Below are 17464 nucleotides of genomic sequence, written 5' to 3'. Positions count from 1 at the left end.
AAACCAAAATTTCTTCAACAGAAATTCTACATATTCTAAATATGTACTCTAAATATGTACTCTAAAATTAAGATACAATGAAAAATTGCATTTTCTATTGAATTTAATTTAAATTATTTACTATTAATTACTAATTTAAATTATGTCTGCTTTTGGTCTCTGACACTGTTTTTAGGAATGTAGCTTTAGTTCCTAGTTTTAGAAATTTTTCTCACAGACATGCTATGCCTAAAGGTTTCAACTATGAAACTTTCAGGAATAATACTAGAAAAAAAATGGGAAACAGGTAAGATGGAAAGAGTATAAATAAAACTCCATGACAAATAAACCAAGCAAACCTAAATGAGTGAGGACACAGAGCAGATCATGGTGGGGGCAAGGAAGAAAGTCTGTCTGTAACAGGCATCCAGCTCTCCATCTTTGCAAACACCTTTCAATTGTTAATACATCATTCAAAATTTCAAACACAGGGCTGCAAGTTTGGGTGGAGGCTCATTTCCATTTCCTTTCACAGGTAATCTCTCTGGATGCACCAGACTCTCACCTGACAGAAGACTCCCAACCCTGTCTCAGGACCCCTTCTTGGGACTCCTGTACTTCCATTATTCCCAAGAAAGATTTGTCTGTCCTGCTTTTATGGATCTCTCCAGGAAATCTCTGCTGCTTGGACAGCTGTGTCATCAGAACGTACAACTTCAGCATTCATTACAGCATGAGAAGTTTAATCTGTGCAAGTGGGGGAAAAATTATTCCCTTCACTGTATCTTCATGCATTTGAAGACTGTTCATAGATCCCCTTTGTTGTTAGATTAATCCTTCCCTGTCAATCTTCTTTGCTAGGCTCTGACTCTCATTCTCTAGTCTCACCAAACTGGACAAAATAATGCAAAGCATCAAGCAAAGCTTGATTTCCTGAATGTTCTGCGGGCTACCCTCCCCTGGACACCATTTGGCTGGAAAAAATTTGCATTTTCTACAGTATTTCCATAACTATTAGATTCAGCATTCCTAGATCATTCTCTGAGGAAGAAGTGACATTGAACTGGCTGTTTCTCAAAGACCTGGCCAAAGCTTGCACCTGACTGAACAAGTGGCATTGCTAATACCTGCACCTTCTGCACTCAGGAGATCAGTGTGTGTTACAAACAGTGTGACAATGGCAGTAACCAGTGCAGGGAAACAGGACATTGTGTGCAAGAAATTATTGCATGTATGTGAGGGGAAGCCTCTGTATGCATGGCTGTGTTACCAGCTTGCTGTCCAATGGTCACTCTCAGGGCCTCATAAGGAAACCCAGTTACAGAATACAGTGTCCAGCTGAGCCCTGAGCCTCGACAAGCCCAAGCCCTGACAAATTCTGAAGAAAGAAAAACAACAGTGGCTGAGGGTACTCTGTGTGCCACTAATATTTGAAGTACTGAGAGCGGTCTGCAGGGAAAGGTAGAGCCTGCAAGAAGCTGCCAACATTCCCCATCCCACATTTGTGCAGTTCATCATTCCTGCCTAAATGTATACCTCACACCTGCTCCTATTCAGATCACATCTCCATTTTTTGAGTTCTCATCCTGTCTCCAAAGGACTCGCAGCCCCTCTCAGCATGGTGTCATCTACATATTTAATAGGCAAACACATTCTGTTCCGTCACCTAAATGATTAATGAAAATGTGGTCTGGTGCTAGGCCCAAGGCAGACCCTGAGGAATGCTGCTGTAGCCATCCTTCTATTTTAACAGCGAGCTCTCACTGACTTCTCTCTGGACATGATTTCCTAAACAGCTTTTTGTCCTTCTGCTGTAATTCCTGCCAAACTGCTTTAGCCTAGCTTGCTTTTAAAATTGTAAAGTGGAAAGATTTAACAGACAGGGCATCAAAAGACTTGCTGAAGTCAATTTACATCGCCACAAACCATGTTATCACTATATCTATTACTCTATAATCGTTGGCAAGAGAAGGTTAATTTGTTCAACTTCAGTTGACTTCATGGTACCAGACATAAATACTAGCCAAGTGAAATGATGATTTTTCTAAAGCACTGAATTCAATTTTATCCTGTCCTTGAGCATCACAAACCTAAGTAAGTGCAGGAGAAGACCCTGCCCTTCACATAATCATGAGCAGAGAAGTGGGTGAGGATCAGATCCATTGCCTGTCCAACACAAAAGCAAGATCACCAAAGGGAGCTGGTAGAAGAGCAGAGCAGAGCAGCCTGGTTAAATTCAAGGAGTTCAGATAAGGTATGAGATTTGTACACATTTTGTCAAGAAAACCCCAGTCCAGGGTCCCAAAATGTTACATGGGTTCAAGAAGGGCCTAAAGACATCCCTGGAAGTGAAGGATTCAGGGGTGCTACAGCTGCACCACATCAGCAAGGTGGATCTGTGGGATCAGGCAAGTGGTGGCAACTACATCAGACACCACTGGCTGCTTCTGGGAGGTTATTTCAGTGCAAGGATCTTGTCTCCTGGGCATCCTCAGTAGAGGCTGGAGGAATTAGGAGCTCTTCTGGAGGACACCTTCCACGTTAGCTATGATTGGAAGGACTCCACATGGATGCCCAATGACTGCTCTGCTGAGCCAAAGCTTCACATCAAAAAAGATCCTACTCAAAGTTAAAATGCTAATGCAGGCACACCCTAAACACACAAACAACAGCAGGTCTGGAAATCCCCTGAGACAAAAAACATTTGGGATCTGGAAAAGTGCTTAGGGCAAATCTGACCCAAGCCTAGTCTGTCTTTGATGCTCCCGAGGTGCCTGCTGATGTGGCAGGCAGGGTACAGCCCGATGGATCCATCACTCTGGACTGCCACAGCCATTTCTCTGTGCTGCAATGCCTTCACAAAATTGGATGAACAACAGTTATATTGTATATATAACAAGTATATAGTAGCAACAGTTATTCTTCTGCATCCATGGACATGCACATCATTTTAGATCTCCCTGCTATTGCAACCCTCTGTACTTTGCTCCAGGCAGACACTAAGTATCACAGCTTATTTCTGCGTCACCCACTTCTGAACACTGGATAAGTGTAAAAGACCCACTCTTGACAAGCAGTCAGAAAAAAACCCAACATTTTAAGCCCAGATTCTATAAATTTCTTATTTTCCATGTGTGACTGGTACTCCCTTGCTTCTGACCTGGTAGCAACCCCTGTGGTATACAGTGATATCCAGCCTGACAAAAACATAACTGTGAGGAATGAAATATGCTTACATTCTGGCTTAACTGAAATACATGAACCATACTGTATCAGACTTTCCTCTATGCTTCAAGGCACCATAAAACTGCAACTTGACACACAGCAGTTCAAAAGCTTACACTTCCCTTTATACATCACTCTGGGCAGTGTGGATGGATTGTTTTGTCACACTGGACAATTTTCCATCATCTCAGAAATTAAAACACCTTGATTATTTATAAACAGACAGTACAGCTGCAGAGACAGCATTTGCAACACCATATTCTGTAATTAATTTCTGTTTGTTATGAAAATCCCACCACAGTAATTGCTGCATTTTCTTACTGTTGATTTCAATGTACAGCAATAGTGTTCATGACAAATCAAATCAATGACAAATCTCAGGAAAACTGACTATGCCAGAAGACCCAAAATCAAGTGTGTCCCTAGGTAAATCCAGCTGGTATGTGTGTGTGTGGACAGAGCTTTTGCTGCTGACAATGGCATTGCAAATTTTGTCAGACTTTTTCCCTACTACACTGAAAGGTTATGCAAAACAAAGTAAACACACATTATCAAAGTAATCATATCTCATGTCACAATGTAAATTACAGGGATGAGGTGGGTCTAGGGTAGTTAGTACAGTCAAATGTCTCTGAAAGTAGCTATGTACAAAAATTTTCCATTTAGATTGTGCCCAGATTAATGGCTTCCCCTTAAATCTTATACTTCATTTTGCCAATGTTATTTCAACTCCTGTGTACCAGAATAAAAATAAGTAATTTGAATATGTCAGTCTTACACTATAATTTTCTTACTTTTGCATAATTAAAGTTTCCTTTTGCATAAATAAAGCTAAACACAAATTCCATGAGCACTTATACAAACTTCTACTTGCATACAACTGGACCAGGATTAAACAATGCAGCACAACCACATGTATTTGAGGATTTATTTTTTTTTAAATTGTCTATAAAAAAAAATAGTACTGTACTAGTAGTAAGTAAAAGCACGACATGAGTATTGCAAGAAATACAATAATGCCTGCTGGCACAGAAATATATCTCTAGTGCTGTTTTGACAAAATGTCAAAATCTTCACTTGAAAAACAAATTGAATGTTTGTATATTGAGAATTAAGAGCATGCTATTATAAACTTGACAGAAACTCTCAACAGTCTATTAAAAATAGAGGCAAAAATTACTATTTATTTAAAAGCCTGGATGAGGTTTTGATTAAGGATTGCATATTTAAAATAATGACAAAATATCATATATAACAGTATTTATAAACTATATGTGCCCACAACCCAAAGTGGTCCAGATTTTTTTTCTCCAGCATTCTTTGTTGAAGAAAAAAGGGGAAGCAATCCATAATGATCCAGTAGTACCTGTATCCTTTGTCATTATTTCTTCCTTACTCATTGTTCAGTTTTCAAACTGAAATTTGAAATCATGGTTACTTTTAATCCCACCAAAAATGAAGGAAAACATCCCAGGAGAACAACCATTATGAGAAAAGCAAAACCAGTACTGCACTTTGCCATTCCTTACTGTATCCAATTTAATTTCTTTTTTTACAAAATTTTCCATTATTTTCCTTCCTTGTATAAATATATCCTCTAGATTTACTCTTCATTTATATTTACAAAAAAGAACAAACATTAGAATACCAGAAATGTACTGCAAATATAGCTGCATCTCTTTCCATACAGGTATTAGTGAAAAGTTGCCCATATAATTTGTACTCTTTCACTTTTCCATCTCTAATTTATTGTTATGAAACATGATAAGAAAAAACTGTAAAAGTTGCTTTCCCTTTTGTAATACTAAATGTGATATAGTACTTAAGGAAAAAGAAGTTTAGTCTTTAAGAGCAAAATAGTGACCCATGCCTGAGACCAAGTTTTGTTGGCTGGCATAGCCCTTGTGAGGTTTTTAATCTGCATTGTGAAGTATGTGAGTAATATGAAAAAAAACCCAAACCTTCCAGTAATATATTAAACACATTTATTACAGAAACCAAGGAAAATTAAAGAGATTGAATCTCAAGAACAATGCAAATCTCTCTTGTGAGAAACACTGTTTAATAAGTTATAAATACATCATCATATGAAATAGAAGGATAAATTCAGCCTTCCTAACTGAATGAAAAAAAAAATAAAAATTGCACAAATCAGGAATTTTTTATTACCAGCTGTGATGATGAAGTTAAAATATTACAAGAGAAAATTATTATGGTTTTAGAAAAGCCAGGTGTTTTGTTTTTTTTTTTTATATTAACTCCTAGAAATACATGTTATGAATTTATGTTACTCTATTATATTCTATGATATTATGAATCTATGTTGCTCTAAAAAGTTTTGAGCATCAGGGTAGGCACAGTGGATGGGGGCATAACTCCATCTCTCTTGGGTAAGTTTCAACACTGGCAAATAGCTGGAAACTAAGTACGAAAACATAAAAAGGACAGACATCCACACAGCACTAATTCATCCCCAGCCTCCAGTGATCTTGTGCATCAAAAATTTCTTGCTGTCTGTGTAAATTTAATATTTGAGCTTGTCAAAGTTATGCTTGAACTGTCATAAACTTTTTGCTTCCACAACATCCTGCAACAAAGGGCTACACAGCTTACCAACATGAAACATAAAGAAATATGAAGAAATATTATTTCTTCAATAACCCCTGCATATTCTGGATTGCATAGCAAAAACTTTTTGTTCACTCTGAACCTATTTCAATGAATTTGAATATTGGAAGGGAGAACAAATATTTTCTCATTTATCTACTTCTATTCTCTTTTATAATTTTAGTTATTATTACTTCTCTTAAATACTACAGCTTAGATGAAAAAATCAGTAACTTTATGATTACATCATAAGAAAAACACAGGCTTTTGTTCACAAGAAAATAACATTAGTTTGTATATCTGATTTATGGATACAAATACTATAAACCTCTGGGCAATGATTGGTTTTGTCCTGACTGTGGTACAAGAAAGTTTAAAATCCTGAAAGTGAAGAGAAAGAAGAAACACTGAGCATGGAAAATCTCAGGTTTTTCCTCAATAATCCCTGCATATTCTGGATTGCATAGCGAAAACTTTAACTAGTAACTGAGGGAAACCATAAAAGGATTATTTTATATTTGGACAAGGAATTAAACTTATTTCAAGTGAAATTATCTGAGATTTCTGAGTCTGCAAAACACTACTAAAAATGTCACAAGAGCACATAATTACTTTCTCCCTTTCATATTTTTCTTACCAGACTCTTCTGTTTCAGTTATTGGCATAAATTCATAGAAACCACCTATGTCTGTCAAATTATTCTGGTGCCTCTGTAAAGTCTAAAGGCTGTTCTGTGCTTGTCCTGGCATAGTTCATAACCACATGGATTACATGTTTTTTTTTAAATATAGAAGATGTCTAAGGATAGACAGCTGCAATTCGCAGCTGGAGCCCATCCTACTAAATGTGATGGCTCTGCACTGCTCCCCACCATCCCACATATGAAGCATTCCAGTTGTGGTAAAGAACCAGCAGCCTAACTTGAGTAGATTTGGCAAAACAGCCTACAGAAATTTATTAATTGTAGTAAAAAATTGTGTAATTTGCTCTTTTGTTCTGCGTTTTTGACCCAGCTATGAATTTCCTTCTATTGAATACACCTTCCACTTGTCCCCACTCCCCCAGCATTCCCTTTCTACACGCTGATCCCTGTTTTCTTTGAGTCCAGCCTTGCTTTTTCTTCCAAGCAGACTCTGTATGAGCTCAACTGAGGATTAGTAATAAACTTTAGCAAGAAAAAAGTACAGCCATTTACACTGTCCAAGGAGAAATGGCAAGCACAGCACTGGATTCACTGACAGGTCCTTCCTTCCCTTCTATCAGCACTGAAGGTTTGTGAAGCAGCAAAAGATTCTTGCTTAATTTCTCCTTAGGGGGCCAGCACTGGTATGTCAGCCACTTTCAACTGCTTTCATACCACTGGAGAAGCTTTGGCATCCCAGATTTAAGACTGTTGTTAAACTGAACTCTAATTAGAAGTGTTCATCTCTCTCCAGTCAATACAGAAGGAGCCTAAATGGGCTTGATCCTAACTTAAATGCATAAAGAAAAAAAATGCATAAAGAAGAATGGAGACCTTTGGCCATACTTTTGCTGTTTGCAACCACATTGATGGAGATGATCTTCATCAGCTCCTTCTAATAGAGTGGTCCACCTAATATGCAGGTCCACCTAAGTGTGCCTCTGCCTCTTATGTCTCTTAAATAAGTCTCTTATGCCTCTTAAATATGCACATTTACTATAGCTTTTAGGGAGTAAATGCTATAGTAAAGATCCATGACTTTAGAAAAATACATGCAAAGATTTTGCAAAAGATTGAGACACAGATGATAGAATGATTCAATTTTAGCATCTTGATAACAACTAAAACTTTATCACCTCAGGGTTAAGAGGAACTTTATTGCTTCCAACTTAACTGCTTCCAACTTTAAAAGAAAAACAAACAAAATAACAAGAAAACGAAAGAAAAAAATTTCCAAAAAAGTGAAAAACAGGATAATTATGCAGGCATCAATATGCGTCCATATCTAAATGCCACAGATCCAAAAAAGCACTCATATATTTAGAAAGATTCCTTTCTCAAATGCAGTGGACACACATGACCTTGTGTATATAAATGCATACACCTGCTGTATTTTCTTCCATACTTAATTACAGCAAATGTCTGCAATAACATTTTCTTCAGCTGCACATCCATGCAGAAAAGAAACAGAGCAAAGACAGTAAAAAAGTAGCAAATGATAGTAAAATTTAGCATTGCACATGGAAGATCAGTCACATCAAGTGCTTCAAGAGAACTAAAACCAACCTCATCCCAAAGAAGTCTGAAACAAAACCACCTGATACCAGTGACAAATCATAACTGCTCCTTCCTGTATTACTGAGAAACACATCCACAGCCTTGGACAGACTTCATACTTCAGCCATCTACTAATGACTGACATGATTGCTCTGTTAAAAAATGGATTTAAACTTTTTTTTTAATAATGAGAAAAGTATTTTTCACCCCTCATTTCCAAAAACAGCTGGAGCAGTTTGGCATAAATGTTCAAAAAATATCTCGACTAGTAAAGGACTGCCAAATTCCACCAAGAAAGGTAAAATGACTAGGAAAAAGAATAAGCCACTGAAAATCTTTTCTTAAAATGGAAACACTTGTGCAATTTCAACTCTCCATTGAAAGCATTATTATGTCCTCTGAAACAAAGAACTCAAAAGCTCTCTTTTAAGTAGAGAGTTGGGTTATGGTTTGAAGGCCTCTTGATTTCAGTCTTATTAAGAAAAATCAAAGAGGTTTATCTTAACTAATACAGAGATTAAAAGCCCCAGGTTCTTGTTTATCGTAAAGACATCCCTTTCCTGCAATTTTTAACACAAACACTTTACAAATAAATACAAACAACTTGTATTCCAGATAAGCTTTAAAACTTCTACTTATCTTTTTTTCCCTTTAGTCCATATTCTGTTAAAATCTGTCCAAGATATGTCACAGGCTCAGGATTAAGAAATAATAATGAAAAAAAAAAAAAAAAAAAATCAACAACTACACCAAAAAAAAAAAATCCAATTCAATCCCCTTTCAACTTACAAAAACGTGCCTCATAGGGACCATAAAATCCATGTAATTACCTGCTGCAGGATCTGTAACTGCTTGACTGGTGATGCCAGATGGTGGTTCTTGAAGCTGGTATGTTGCATTTGTGGAGGGTGTCGTGGGGCTGGTGTTGCTGTTTGTCATGTAATGTGAAGGATATGGTGAGCTATTATAATACTGTGCGTATTGGCCCTGGCCAAAACTGGGATAAGAGGGATATTCCTGCAAAACAAAAAAGCAACTGAATAGTCCATCAAAGCTTTGCTACTTTTTAGTATAAATTCCAAAATATAACTACAAACACATGTCAGACTTTGAGTATGTATGCTTCCTGGACCTAAAACTGTGAGGCAATAAAATAAAGTCTAAATTACACATAATTTAGTATGCCTTCTCATACAATTAGTTTAGTAGGCACATTGCTGAAGATGTGTGAATAAGAATGTCAACCTCAGACAATTAGTTCTAGTATGGAAGATGACAGATTGAAGGAAAACATTTATAAACTTTAGTTTAAAAATAAAGGATGACAATTTCTTTCAACAAGATATTTAAGGGCTGCATGTTTGTAGTGGATGAGAATTCTAAGTTTGCCAAAGTTTGCTGAACTCATATTTACAAATTTACCTGCTGTGAACTATTAAATCCAGTAGAGTTTGTGAGTGAATTATTTCCTGCATATATTCCTGATGATGTTGTAAAACTGCTGCCTGAAATGAAATGAAAAATTATGTGAATTACTAAAACCAAGTATTGGAAAATAACTTCTATCACACGATTATATCATAACATTATGGCATATTTGTAATATTTCCCATATGTTGACCGATTCAGCTCTATATAACACGTTAATACATAGAAAGTGATAATTCATAGTTCTTACACTCTGTGTTTCATTATTGCATTAAAAAAAAAACAAACCCTTGAAATGTAGACTGGAATTTTGGACCCACCTCAGCTCTGATTGAAAATTAGGTGTTTGTGCCCCTCTGAATAACAAATAACACCCTGCACTGTGGAAGTAATGAGGGTTTCTTTACACTCTTTACTTTTTTTTATTATTATTTTTTCCTTTTAACAATAAGGGCAAGCCTTGTTCTGGGAGACACCATCTCCTCTCATGAAAGCCTGGTGGCTCTGTTTCTCCTCCCACCTTTGAGAACTGTGTCCTCTCCCCTCCCTGAGCCTCAGCCCCTCACAGGAGCAGCAAAAGCCATAAGTCCCTGCACTGAACAGCTCAGTCTGACTGCAAAGCCATTAGGACTCACTGATCGATCAGAGACAGCCTTGGGCTGCAAACCTTTCCTCTTTTGACAGTGTACTGGGCATGACACAAGAGAAAAAATGTACCTCTCTGAGAAGGGAGACCCAAGATGGAATTTAGCCCAGAGACTGAATTACTGCCTTCATCTCCCTCCTCCAGCTTTCATGAGTCACCAAAATAGACAGATGGGTCTCTCGTTTAATACCCAACCTGAGAAGCTGTTCCACTAAAAGGGCAGCCACCCCCTTTCAGCTGTTTTGCCTTGCTGGTTATAACCCAGGAGTGACACAGGCACCAGCTGAGACATATGGATGCACAGGGTGAAGCTACATAAGCCACCACAAAGTCTGTAATGAGGCAACCTCTTGAACTCCTCCAGCAGGAGAGCACCAGGCAGCGCAGGTTATTAAAGTGCACAGGTTGTTTACAGCCTCCCTCACCATCAAAATCTGCCTCAGTGCAAAGGTGTACAGAGACCTTAGGAGCAAAACTTGCAGGTGAGCAAAGGAGACAAGGAAGGATGAAAATCACCAGGGAGCCAGGCACACAGATGCACCAATCCTCCGATGTACCCGACACAACTCAATTAACAATCAGATCCAAGAAGAGGTTGCTCACTGGGAGAAGTGACATTTCTTGCAACTCCAAAGAGGACAGAATGCAGGCTGGGGTCCATACTTATTACAACCCCTGAAGGACATTTGTAAGCTATTTACTTTTCTTAAAAAAATACCATACCAATAGGTATTGTAGCTGTGAGAAGTCAGAAGGAAAAATATTTAAATGTTATGACTAAAATGTTACTAAAAGCACATACAAGCTAATCCCCAAAGAAGTAGAAAAGAAGTTCAACAGCAGTGGGAGTAAAGGATGAAGTTTAAACTTAACATATGAAATGACTGTAAACATTTCTTTCTTCTACTAGTGCAAAATCTCTGACTGTTGATAGATGCTACTAATCCTGTGAACTAAAATCAGATTACTTCAGCCGAAGAGTTGACATCCAAGTTTAGCAGATAGTACAGATAAACAGTACTAATGAGAAAAACATGTTGTTTTAAATTTAATTTGAAATTGGAAAACAGATGTTATTTTTTTAATTGTAACAAACAAGAAAGCCAAAATACAGCTGAAAAATATTTTAAATTGAAAAACTTTGTAATGATATTTTATTTCTAATAGTGCTCTGGCTGGAAGAATGTAAGTCACTGTGTCTCTTATTTCTGTAGGGTCTTTTTGAATGATGCAGTAATACATTCAAACCCAGGTTTTAAAGGTGCACAGTTTGAGCCACTCAAAAAAAATATAAAAGGCCCCTCATAGTTATAAGTAGAAAAAACTCCAGACTTTGTTTGAGGAATACATTATCTTTCCTCAGAAAGCTTGGAAAATAATTTGCAAGAGCAAATGATTAAAGTAATTACATGCCAGCCAGCATCTCTCCCCCTCAGACAAAGACACACACACACTCTAACACGCAGATCTCTTTCATCTCATGGTCAGCACTGGGTTCTATGGAGGAGGGGTAAGGGTCTCCTAGACCGTAACAAACATGAAGCAGGTTTCTCAAAAACAGCTCTGTGGGCCACCCAGAACTACAGGCCTGAAGTTGTTTTTAAAATACTCATGATTTTGCAAATTGTTTTTTTAAATATTCAGCCATAACATGGCATAGAGCCGCTATCCTGCCTTAGCTGAACAAACACAAAAATGAGAATCACTACAAAACATGCGAGATTTACTGCCCTAAGTTGGCTGGCTACATGGCTTTAAAATGTGATAAAAGCTGTAAATTGCAGGTCAAAGGTCTATTTTGCAAAGAGCTCTGACCCACATTAAAGCTGGGAATCCCAGTCAGCATCGGAAGGCGGCCGGACCCTGCTGGGACTAGGGCGCGCTCCAGGCGTGGGGCTCGCCCTGTGTCACCGCAGGCATGGGATAAGGTCCTCCCCCATGTACTGGCCACAGAAGCCCATTTGCTTTCCTAGCTCAGTCTCCTTGCCATGGGCTATGTCTATCATCAGGGTACAATGTATGTGGCAGAAGTTTAGTGCAGCTCTCTTGGGAAAGCTTTAGACGGCCAGATGGGCTATTTAAACTCAAGGTTTCTTCCGTTTGCTCACAGTGTTTAAAAATCCTTGGCAAACTCCCCCTTGTTGTCCTAGTAACTGCTTAGCCATCCAGCACAATATTTTTATACTGTATAATAATAACCAAATACCTTAACGTTTACTTTTTTACGGCTGAATTCCCAAACCAATCAGATAGTTATTCTCTATCATCACAGCCCTGGTAACTAAAACAAAGCTAGTGCTCATCACAGGTCTAGCACCCTTCCAGTGGTAGGGTACTCAGGGGTGGGGGTAAAAGCCGTGCTTTTTATCACAATCAAAGGAGACTCAAATAAGACATTTCCAAATGGAGTTCTCCCCTTGCTGCTCCCCCCAGCCCTTCTCCACTCCATTTATCCTCACTGTGCAATCCTTATTAGTCTGCCAATATAGGAGCAACGGCCCATTCCCACAGCCATTAGTCATGTAAGTGGTCTTTCAACATCTATGAAGCAACTTATATGAAAAACAGCTTAAGGAACACACTCGTTAAATAAAGTAAAGTGTGGGGGAGGAGAGTGGGGAGATGGGTGGCAGAATCTCCTGTGTCTTCTTCTCACCCTCTCCCCTATGCTCCCTCCCCTTACTGAGATTATAAATTTGTGACAAACAAAAATCCAATTACCAGAATAAACTTAGCAAAAGAGTCACAGGCAGCAATTCTCCCCATAATTTTCATAAGTTGGCAGCCTCTCTCCCCACTATTGTTCGGTGACTAATGGCGCTGTAATTTTAGCAGGGTCAGGAAAAGCACTGGGTTTAATTGGCCGCACACGCACCACGAGGCAGCGTCTCTACATTGCAGGGAGACATTCATCCCAGGGAGAGGAACCAGAATTAACTCCAAAGCTCTGGAGTGCAAGGTAACCCCAGTCAGGGAACATGAGCAGGACAACTGCAAGGCCGCTAGGAAATCCCCTTTGCTGCAGGCAGGAATGCCAGCAGGGCCCTGAGCGCGCTGTCATGTAATGCTCCGTGGTGAAGTAGGTTGTGGGATCCATTATCTCCATTTAGCAGCTCAGCAGCTGCACGCAGGAGATGGAGAACAGCTATTGCAGGCTATGACAAGGCAGAGGCTGCAGCCTGCCCATATACTGCTAGAGAGAAAAGGGAGAATAAACTCATTTTCCTCTCTGGAGGTCTCTGCACAAACAACTGAACAGCAGCAGCACTAACCCTGTCTTCTGTCATAAGAATCAATTTTGTCCTTAAATAATAGTTGAAACTATGAATAGGTTCTCCTTCCAAAATTAAATTAGGAAAGGGAAACAAATGTTCCTGTTTACTTTTAACAGCTGTTAATTCTTCCTTTCAATCAAAAGGAAGAATTAAGTCAATTTTGAGTTGTTTCAAATACAAAAGTTTACTTAATTAAAATATTACAAAGACATATATTCTCAAGTATAGTATAGACATATATTGTCAAACATTTAACTGCAAGAAAGACCTGTTCAGCAATGTGATTCTTTTCTACTTAGCAACTAACAATTCCACCAGCCCTTTCATTTGAAATACTCTCCTTATCTCCATTCCTACAGTTTCTAAGGTTTCTGTAGAAGACCAGTGCTTCCCTCACCCACACATTGTGCTGCTTATGAGCACAACAGGAAGGACATACACACCACAGGGACCTTCCAACTCGTGGCTCTTCTGCCCAAGCCAGGCTGTCAGTGATCCACTGACTCCCACAGGTGGGCAGCTCTCAGCCCAAGCACAGCACAGCTAGAGCAGAACGCAGGCTCTAGCCTGCAAGGGAGGAGATCCCCTCCTCCCTAAGCCCTGCAGACAATTCCATAATTAAATCAATGCTTCTGATCCTTTTCTTATTAGAGCTTCACAACTGGGTCATCTTTAACATATTTCTTTTTGCAGAATATTTTAAGATCCTTGCCTCTCAAAGTATACAGCTGAAATACTTTCTGAGATCTTACTATTCAATCTCTTGACAACTGTCACTCTTTGCTGAACAATTCTGATCTTATACAAATTTTGCATATAACAAAAAAAAAAAAAAAAAAAAAAGCAATACCCATTATGGCAGACTCTGTGCAGTCTATTGACAGAGTCCTAACTTTGCACTACTAATGCCAGCATTCACATTACTTACAGCATTCACTTAAAATTTTCCAAGCACTCTCTACACTCTCTACATTATCCTATGCTGCTCCCTCCTCCCTCCCTCTATTAAATGAGTTTCCCATAGACATCTGCAAAACTATTTCCCTGTCCTGCCTAAAATCCCTTTTTATTGACATCCCCTCTGCTCAATATCTTACAAAAAAACCACCTTTAGAGCCCTTAAATAACCAGTATGGGATGCCAACTGTTTATTATACATAAATAGTGTCAGCTTTATTGTTTCATTAGGCTCTTCTAGCCAGTGTGTTTAATTTTAGCTTCCAACTTCTGTGGGGCACTGTATTTTTATTTGCCTGTAGAAGTTAACACAACAGCATCCCAGTATATGACTGTGGCATGAAGGCACTACTGCAATAGAAATTATAGGCAGCACAGACATGATTTTTCAATAACACTACTTCCTAGCAACCGTGAATTATCAGTTCCTTAAAAGCTGAAATGTCGATTTCAGAAGTTAATTTTAGCCACAGCTAGCAAGTATTTTGAGCTCTCTCCTACAGAGAAGTAGGATTTTTTGTAGGGGGGAGATGGGTGTGGAGGTGTGTTTGTTGTCTGAGGTTTTTTTGTGTAGCTGCCTGCAGAAAGCAAAACCAGTGACCGTGCTTGGTTATATTTACTCTGATGTGGAGAAGATCATCACTATTCAGCATGCAGATGAAAATCCATCTGCTTCTCTGGTCCTGTCCCTCTTCTTTGTCAGAGCACACTATAAGTCAGCAATATTTCAGATGTCAGATGGTCACTTCTGCCCTGTGGCACTACACAACACGCAGTTCAAAAGAAGATTAAAAAAAATGCAACAAAAAACATCTCTCTTGTGCCTGAGCAGGACTGGATCAATATATCTTTAAAGCTGTGGAACAAAAGCAAAATCTTATCCACTTAGTCTCTGAAAGTACTTCTGCCTCAAGACATTTTATGGAGTGTTTACTTGGTGGCACACAGTTTAGACTGAGCTTAATAATATAAAAAGGAGCTAAACTTCTAAAAAAATGTGTTCTATTTCTGTGATTGATGACTTATTTCAATAATTCCAAAATCTGCAACACACCTGATGTATACTGCCAAATTCAGAGGTGAAAAGGCCTGCAGCAGACATCCCAAATTAGCTATTTCTGGTAAACAAAGATTTTTTAAAATATCCATTAAGTGGTGAACAATCCAGAGCCAGGCACACCCAGTGGCTTCTCAATACAGAGAAGGGAAAAGGAATTGGGAGAAGAAGGTGGAAAGACTTTAAGTAAACTAAACAGGCAACTACAGCTACAAAATATAATTGATAATAATAGCCTGCACATACAAAGACTTACAGCTTTTAAATAGACATCAAAGAAACAGACTTCAATCATTACTTAGCTACCTCCACAGCTGCAGTAGGTATTTTTATCTTCTCCCTCTTCGAACACACTCAGGTGTCAAATTATATTTGGCACTTCCTAAATTCATAATCCTGTCACGTTTTACAGGACTAGCTTTGTCTCATTCACTATTTGCTAAACTACTGCTATTCAGGGATGCATTTTTTACTGTAATAACAGTAGAACACGATTTAAAATTAAATGAAGGAAGGGATCTTCCAGACTGCTGAGAGCTAGCCTGTCGCTCTCTCATCAAAGACAGTCATCATTTCATCTCCAACTGCAATAAAATGAGAGTTAAATGCTCCAGCAAACATTCATTTTCATTCTATTTAGAAAAATTTAGCAAAATAAGGAGGAAAAACTCCCACAACAGCAGCAGCTATATCGAATTAATGGTAATATCTGTTTATACAGACCTTGCATCTGGTAGCTATAGGGAGCTTGTCCAGGTTGAGGTGTGCTAAAGCTGGCACCGTAGCTTAGAAATCCTGTCTGTCCAGGTGACTGTGACTGTGCCAATCCACCTTCTGTCTTGATGCCTGCCCACAATGCACCTAAATCAGTTAGTGACAGCAAATCTATTTGTTCATATTCAAACACGGATGGAAAATAAAATCACTTAATTAACAGCCATTTTAACATACACCTACTATTGCCTGAGAGAATGAATATTAAGAGCATGCACAAATTAATAGGGTAAGGGCAGTCTAAAAGCACACTGAAAACTAAAGTTCACCAGGGAGAGGTTAAATTCAAAACTGTGTTTCCAATAACTGCAAAAGAAATTTATACATGAACAGGAAGTTGCATTATTCCTTTTTTCCTTTCCTGCCAGAGGCAAACTTTTCCATATATTCATGACATTACACAGAGGTAGATTAGCAACTTTATATGAATTTAATGAAGCATAGCATAGCCAAGCTCTCCTACCATCTACCCATTAACGACATAACTGAGAATTGCACTGTATATCATGTATATCATTCCTATATGAAAATTACACAGGTCCAAGAATGTTTTTTTAAAGAATTAGAAGTGGATAAAGGGAACAAGCAGTATTAAGTGCAATTATGATTTTTCAAAGGTAATTAAACACTAATTCAGTTCTTAACAAATAAGCATCTAAGAGGCAGGAACTATTCCTGAAGCAATCTCTTAAACTGGGGAAAACATAGCAGAGTCATTAATCTGCACTGACAGAGAAATCCATTACACACCACATTACTCTCTCATTTCTAAATTTAGCTATAAAAGAATCCAAAGTCTGATCAATGAGTGACTTGCTGCCCAATTTCTGTGATTCTTCCCTCAATTTGTAAGGCAACGAGCAAGCAAATATCAGCAAGCAAAATACTGAGGAAATGCACACAATTCAGCTTCTGTCTCTTAGTTTTAATTATAAGGTTGTCCCAACATGAACTACCATTTAAAAATAATTATAGCCAAAGTAATGGAAAAGTGATACAATATTCTTAGGTTTCACTGTGGCATTCTGTGATACCTCATTGTTCAGAAACCAATATTTGAACTGAATTAACTAAGTGTGAATTACTAACATTCCTTTGAAAATTACTGCTAATCTAAATCCATTTCCTAGTTGGATTTTTCTTTAGACAATATTCAACAATGTTTCAAGGTAGGAGAAGACTCAGAAGTTACTGTGTTGGCAAAACTTCAATACCTGCCTATATACAAATGGCAGCGTATTTTCTAACATCTAAGTAATTCTTTCTCAACTGTTGTC

At 38.2% G+C, this 17464-nt stretch overlaps 1 protein-coding gene across 3 annotated transcripts in view; it reads right to left on the bottom strand.

Moving 5' to 3' along the window:
* EYA1 (EYA transcriptional coactivator and phosphatase 1) overlaps nt 1-17464 on the bottom strand; it is a 162110-nt gene that overhangs the window by 44981 nt on the left and 99665 nt on the right. For 2 of the 3 annotated variants that reach the window (XM_086885397.1, XM_086885391.1), the window contains 3 exons: nt 16137-16274; nt 9473-9555; nt 8881-9067 (listed from right to left, as the gene is read on the bottom strand). In XM_086885397.1, coding sequence (XP_086741523.1) covers nt 8881-9067; nt 9473-9555; nt 16137-16274 — 408 coding nt within the window. The remainder of the gene's footprint in view (nt 1-8880; nt 9068-9472; nt 9556-16136; nt 16275-17464) is intronic. The other variant, XM_086885407.1, reaches the window with a different exon arrangement.

This window comes from Cyanistes caeruleus, chromosome 1 (genome assembly GCF_971803275.1).
Source record: "Cyanistes caeruleus chromosome 1, bCyaCae1.hap1.1, whole genome shotgun sequence".
NCBI lineage: Eukaryota > Metazoa > Chordata > Aves > Passeriformes > Paridae > Cyanistes > Cyanistes caeruleus.
Note: the sequence above shows the minus strand (reverse complement) of the source record. Positions and strands in the feature narration are given on the sequence as shown.